The sequence below is a fragment of the Miscanthus floridulus genome, chromosome 2, assembly GCF_019320115.1.
Source record: "Miscanthus floridulus cultivar M001 chromosome 2, ASM1932011v1, whole genome shotgun sequence".
NCBI classification, from domain to species: domain Eukaryota; kingdom Viridiplantae; phylum Streptophyta; class Magnoliopsida; order Poales; family Poaceae; genus Miscanthus; species Miscanthus floridulus.
Window position 1 is genome coordinate 44,789,198 of NC_089581.1, and position 6,000 is coordinate 44,795,197.

A 6,000-nucleotide genomic window follows, 5' to 3' on the forward strand; every position below is an offset into this window, starting at 1 on the left:
GATAGCCAACACTTTCTTTAGAAAGAGAGAATCTCATCTAGTGACCTTAAGTAGCGGACAACACTCTAACCAGATTGACTTTGTCCTCGCAAGAAGAAAGGACAAACGAGCACGCTTGGATTGCAAGGTGATACCAGGGGAGTGTGTTGTTTCTCAACATAAACTTTTGGTGGTAGACTTTTATTTTCAGGTGCATGCCCGTAGGGATAAACAAGCTAAAATTGAAAGAACAAAGTGGTGAAAACTGAAAGGGGGGACGTCAGAGGTATTCAGGGAAAGGGTTATCAAAGAGGGCTCTTGGAAGGAAGAAGACGACATAAACAACATGTGGGAGAAGATGGCAACTAACATTCGGAAGGTGACCTCAGAGGTGTGTGGAGTAACCAAAGAAAGTGGAGACGAGGCTAAAGATGGTGGTGGAACGAGGAAGTCCAAAGGGCTATTAAGGAGAAGAAAGAATGCTATAGACGCTTGTACCATGACAGGAGTGTGGACAACATAGAGAAGTACAAGGTGGCAAAGAAGACTACAAAGCGAGCTGTAAGTGTGGCAAAGGGTAGAGCGTACGAGGATCTTTACCAACATTTGGGTACGAAGGAAGGAGAGAAGGACATTTATAGGATGGCTAGGGTTCGTGAGAGAAAGACAAAGGACTTCAACCAAGTTAAGTGCATTAAGGATGAAAGGGGACATCTCTTGGTGAAGGAGGATGAGATCCGACATCGATGGCAAGAGTATTTTGACAAATTGTTCAATGGTGAGAATACGAACACAACCTTTCAGTTGGATGACTCTTTTGATGACACCAATAGGCGCTTTGTGCGGAGAATCCAAGAATCTAAGATCAGAGAGGCGTTGAAAAGGATGAAAGGAGGTAAGGCGATGGGACCGGATGGTATCCCAATCGAGGTATGGAGATGCCTAGGGGATATAGCTATAGTATGGCTAACCAAGCTGTTCAACCATATTTTTCGATCGAACAAGATGCCTGACGAGTGGAGAAGTATATTGGTACCGATCTACAAGAATAAAGGGGATATTCAAAGTTATACTAATTACCGGGGAATTAAGTTGATGAGCCATACTATGAAGCTATGGGAGAGAGTTATCGAGCATTGCTTGAGAGCAATAACGCGGGTCTCTATGAACCAATTTGGTTTCATGCTTGAAAGGTCAACCATGGAAGCCATTTTCTTAATAAGACAAGTTATGGAGCGGTATAGGGAGAAGAAGGACCTACACATGATTTTTATTGACTTGAAGAAGACTTATGATAAAATACCAAGGAATGTTATGTGGTGGACTTTGGACAAACATAAAGTCCCAACGAAGTACGTCGGACTCAGTAAGGACATATACAACAATGTTGTGACTAGTGTTCGAATAAGTGAAGGAGACACGAATGACTTCTCGATTAGGATATGACTACATCAAGGGTCAGCTTTGAGCCCTTATCTGTTTGCCTTAGTGATGGATGAGATCACAAGGGACATACAAGGGGACATCCCTTGGTGTGTGCTTTTCGCAGACGATGTAGTGCTAGTTGATGAAAGTCGGACAGAAGTGAATCAGAAACTGGAGTTATGGCGAGAGACTTTGGAGTCCAAAGGTTTTAGACTCAGTAGAACTAAAACTAGGTATATGAGATGTGACTTCGGCACTACTACTCGGGAGGAGGAAGATATTGGTTTGGAAGGTCAAGTAGTGCCTAGGAAGGATATCTTTCGATATTTATGATCAATGCTACAGAGACGGTGATATTGATAAAGATGTTAGCCATAGAATCAAAGCAGGGTGGATGAAGTGGCGCCAAGCATCTAGTGTCCTATGTGACAAAAGGGTACCACAGAAGCTAAAAGATAAATTTTATAGGACGGCGATTAAACCTGCTATGTTGTATGGTACAGAATGTTGGCCTACGAAAAGACGACATGTTCAACAGATTAGTATTACGGAAATGCGTATGTTGCGTTGGATTTGCGATCATACAAGAAGGGATCGAGTTCGGAATGATGATATATGTGATAGATTAGAGGTAGCACCGATTGAAGAAAAGTTTGTTCAACGCCGGTTAAGATGGTTTGGACATGTCCAACGGAGACCTCCAGAGGCACCGGTGCGTAGTGAAATCCTAAGCCAGGATAGTAACATGAAGAGAGGCAGAGGAAGACCGAAGTTGACTTGGGTAGAGGCAATAAAAGAAGACTTGAAAGGATGGAATATACCCAAAGACTTAGCCTTAGATAGCAGTGCTTGGAAAATAGCTATTCACGTGGCTGAACCTTGATTGCTTCTGCTAAGTTTCAACTCTAGCCTACCCCAATTTGTTTGGGACTTAAAAATTTTGTTGTTGTTGTTGTTGAAGGTTATTACCCCAGCGACAAGTCGATAACCTTGTTTTAGGGGAAACACCTCTAATATATAGGGGGTACTAGAGCTATTTCACTCTATACCAATCATGGAGTATTTGACAAGTTCATATGTCCATTTGCACATTTTGCAGCTTACTATATATAACCAAAGTAACAACCATACAAGTTGTTGCATGATGGGGTGCAATTTATTCTTTAAACAAATATTTGTTGAGCCATAGAAAAGGTGAACTTCTGGAACTTATGAAAAATAAAATAAAACAAACACCTGAGAAGAATCTAAGATCTAATTAATTGGACCCAAGGACGGTAACTAAATATTATTGTACAATAGTCTTAAAAGCGAGGCCAAAATGTAAATTGACCAATAGACATCAGTTCAGTTGTCACATGGAATTCAAGGTACAAGAGAAAACCATAATAAAAATGAGAGTATTAAAGCACAACAGCCATGAAGACATGGTGTTGGTAAAAAATAGTATCTCCATGTCACCATGTGTCAAAGTATACTGACATTATTGAGCTCAAAGAGCCAAAAAGAATGACCCGAACTTTTAAAGTTCATAACCTGATACCTCATGTCTCTTCACCCAGCTTATCATCATTAGGTTATTGCATCAATTTTTTATAAAAATGTCTGTGTACAAAAAGACCTATATTGAGTGAATCGAAATCTGTGAAACCCACTATCAACTTTTCTGTTGTAATCACAAGCCAAAAAAATAAAGGTCAAAGAGAAAAAACAGTTAGACTTCGAAATTCCAGACTCTAAAAATAATATCATATTAGCCGCTATTGTACTTTTTTCTATAACCAAGACATGTCAACAATGAACATAAGAAAATGGAATTGAAACTATTAGCTCCATAAGAAATGCAAACAAATCATTCTTGTGCTATACATGTGAAGTAAATCTGAATATGAGTTAGTTCTATCTCTGAAAAAAATAATAAATCAAGATCCATTCAAGACCTTACCATTTTAGGAGAAAATATAACAAGAATTATAAGGGTTTAGACTTTTGTCGAGGCACCCTGGTTTGAACATAACTCTGCAAAGGGAGATATATGAATGTATAGAGAATAAATGCTGCATCCTCATTTCTTGAAGAATAGGAAAAGCAGCAGGCTGCTAGTCCGCATCAACCTCCCTCCTTCAAGCACATCTGTTGTTGCCACCACTGCCAGACCCAATGCCAACCATTGCTTTGTTCCTATGTTGCTTCAAATACAGAAAGGGATGCAGGATTCTATGTAAGGAAATAAAGAAATCATTAGTAGCAGAATACATATAGCAATCAGAAAGTGAGGCACCCCATATTGAACTGGACTACCAAAGCAGTTCTCAGGTTCATTTAAATGGTGCTGAAAAGGCACCTCGGTCCTAAATTTTAAGAAAATAGCATCTTTTTTTTTTCATCTGTGCTGCCAAAATAATTTGAGAAAAGTTACAGCAGACTGAAAACAAAACCTTCTTCATCACCTACCTGCAGCCTGACAAACTTTTTTTCGTTCACATACAAAAAATAAAGAATGGTCCCTCTAGAAAAGGCATATTTATAGACTTATGGTTAGATAGTTCAAGAAAAATTCCAAAACATATAAAATGCACACAAAATGTTCGTATTGTTTTTATTACAAAGTCTCAGATGTTACTCCCCTAAAAAAACTCAGATGTTACAACATAAACAGATGGGCATGTACCTAAGTTGGGACATACAGAACAAGACTGGTAGTGGAAAATATGACAGGAATTCCAAATATCTTCATATAGGATGTGCTCGGACCAGTCAAATTAACATTTCCAGAAAATTAAGAGCTAATCAACTGGTAAAGGTGCCAATCATGAACTACAATAGTACAGCAATAAGCAATGTTCTGTTAATGTTAAAACATCAAAAGATTTGTGGAGCACTGCACAACAAATTCCTCAAGCAGTGTTCTTGTGAGCACATAAAACACAACGCCGAGGGCGATGGACACTGGTAGGGCAGGCAATGCCTTGCGGAAGAACGCCAGCAGGAGCAGAGTGATGCCAAGCCCTGCAATGATGGCAAGGTAGCAGGCATACACTGTCATGTAGTCATACATCGCTGCCCTACCGACCAAAACGCTGTAGAATATGAAGTCCCCCAACCCGAGCTTGATCGCCCCAGATGAGCTCAACCCAATGCCATCTTCATCTTCCACCGCCTCTTCCCCAGATCTTTGTGGGCGTGGCTGGATCAAAGGTACACTCATTTCAGCAACAGCCACTCTATGCTCTGGTAATGCTGAAACCTCCCCGGCTTGTGCAACAGTAGAATCAGAGGAGCTGAAAGCAGCCACCAATGTCACCCTGGGCCTTGAGTTACTAACATCACCGTCAGCTTCATTATCATGGGATGATGAACTGTTTCCAGAGTTGGCATCAAGATTCCTCCCCAATACCTCCCCAATCACCTCAACCGTGGAGCTGGCATCCAAATCTGCACCAGGTTGCGTCCCTTCCCTCCACAAGCGCCAATTCCGGCCATGGCGGGGATCCACCGGCCTGGCCTCGTAGACCAAGGCCGGTATCTCCTCGTTCCTCTGTATGGCGAGCTCAAGCAGCACCCTCAAAGGGCCACCAGGGAGCAGCACGGCCGCGAGGTCGTAGATGGCCATGGCGACGAGCAGCGCCCAGGTGGTCCACTCGGGCAGCAGCGTGAACCAGAAGGCGGTGAGCACGGCGATGGCGACGAGCGCGGCCTGGTGGAGCGCGATGGGGACGGAGGCCGGGGCCAGAGCGGCGAGCGCGAGCGCCCCCGCGGCGTTGGGCAGGAGGAGCGCGAAGGAGACGGCGTCGAGCGGGAAGCGGAGGCGGGAGAGGAGGAGGAGCGCGACCTGGCCGCCAAGGACGAGGAGGACGGCCAGCGCGGAGAAGCCGAGGTAGGCGCGGAGGCAGGGCGTGCAGCGGAGGTAGAAGAGGAGCGCGAGCAGGAAGGTGGCGGCCGTGACGGCGACGACGAAGGTGATGGCGGTGATGAGCGCGGTGGGTATGTCGTCGTCCCCTCCTCCGGAGACGCCGCCGGTGGCGGCTGCGATGGAGGCGGAGAGGGGCGAGGGGGAGGAGGGCGAGGAGAGGAGGGAGACCAGGAGGACGACGAGGAGCATGCAGGCGGAGACGGGGTAGACGATGCGGGTGATGTCCTCGCCGAGCGAGTCCAGCACGGTGGTGCCGGCGGGGGCATCGCCGGGCACGGCGGCCGCGGCGGCGGCGTCTGCCATTTGGTGGATGTGTAATGGGGATCGCTTCCGCTGGCGTTGGGCGAGTACTGACTTGTTTGCGTCGGCTCAGTTCAGTCCTCCTGTGTACCTCCCTCTTTTTCTGTCTGGTGCCTCTCTTCCCATAATTCTCAAGTTTTTTTTTTTTTTTTTTTTTTTTTTTTTTTTTTTTTTTTTTTTTTTTGCCGAGTCTAAATGCCTAATGCCCTACTTCGTGAAATTACTTGCATCTAGAATTTTCGGGTATAACTAATTCTCCATCTCTGTCCAGCAAAAGTGATTTGCAAGTTTGTAACAAACTGTGAAACAAGCTTACTATGCCCCAGGGTACAGGAAATGTGGCCATGGCCCTCACTCAATTCGCTGGCATCGAACACAGTTCA

At 44.6% G+C, this 6,000-nt stretch overlaps 1 protein-coding gene across 1 annotated transcript; it reads right to left on the reverse strand.

The window, feature by feature from the left end:
- Positions 1-4,114: 4,114 nt before the first annotated feature.
- Positions 4,115-5,689, reverse strand: LOC136538653 (presenilin-like protein At2g29900). The gene has a single exon (XM_066530621.1). It carries the CDS (start codon positions 5,618-5,620, stop codon positions 4,259-4,261), a length of 1,362 nt encoding a protein of 453 aa, XP_066386718.1. The 5' UTR covers positions 5,621-5,689; the 3' UTR covers positions 4,115-4,258.
- Positions 5,690-6,000: the final 311 nt, after the last annotated feature.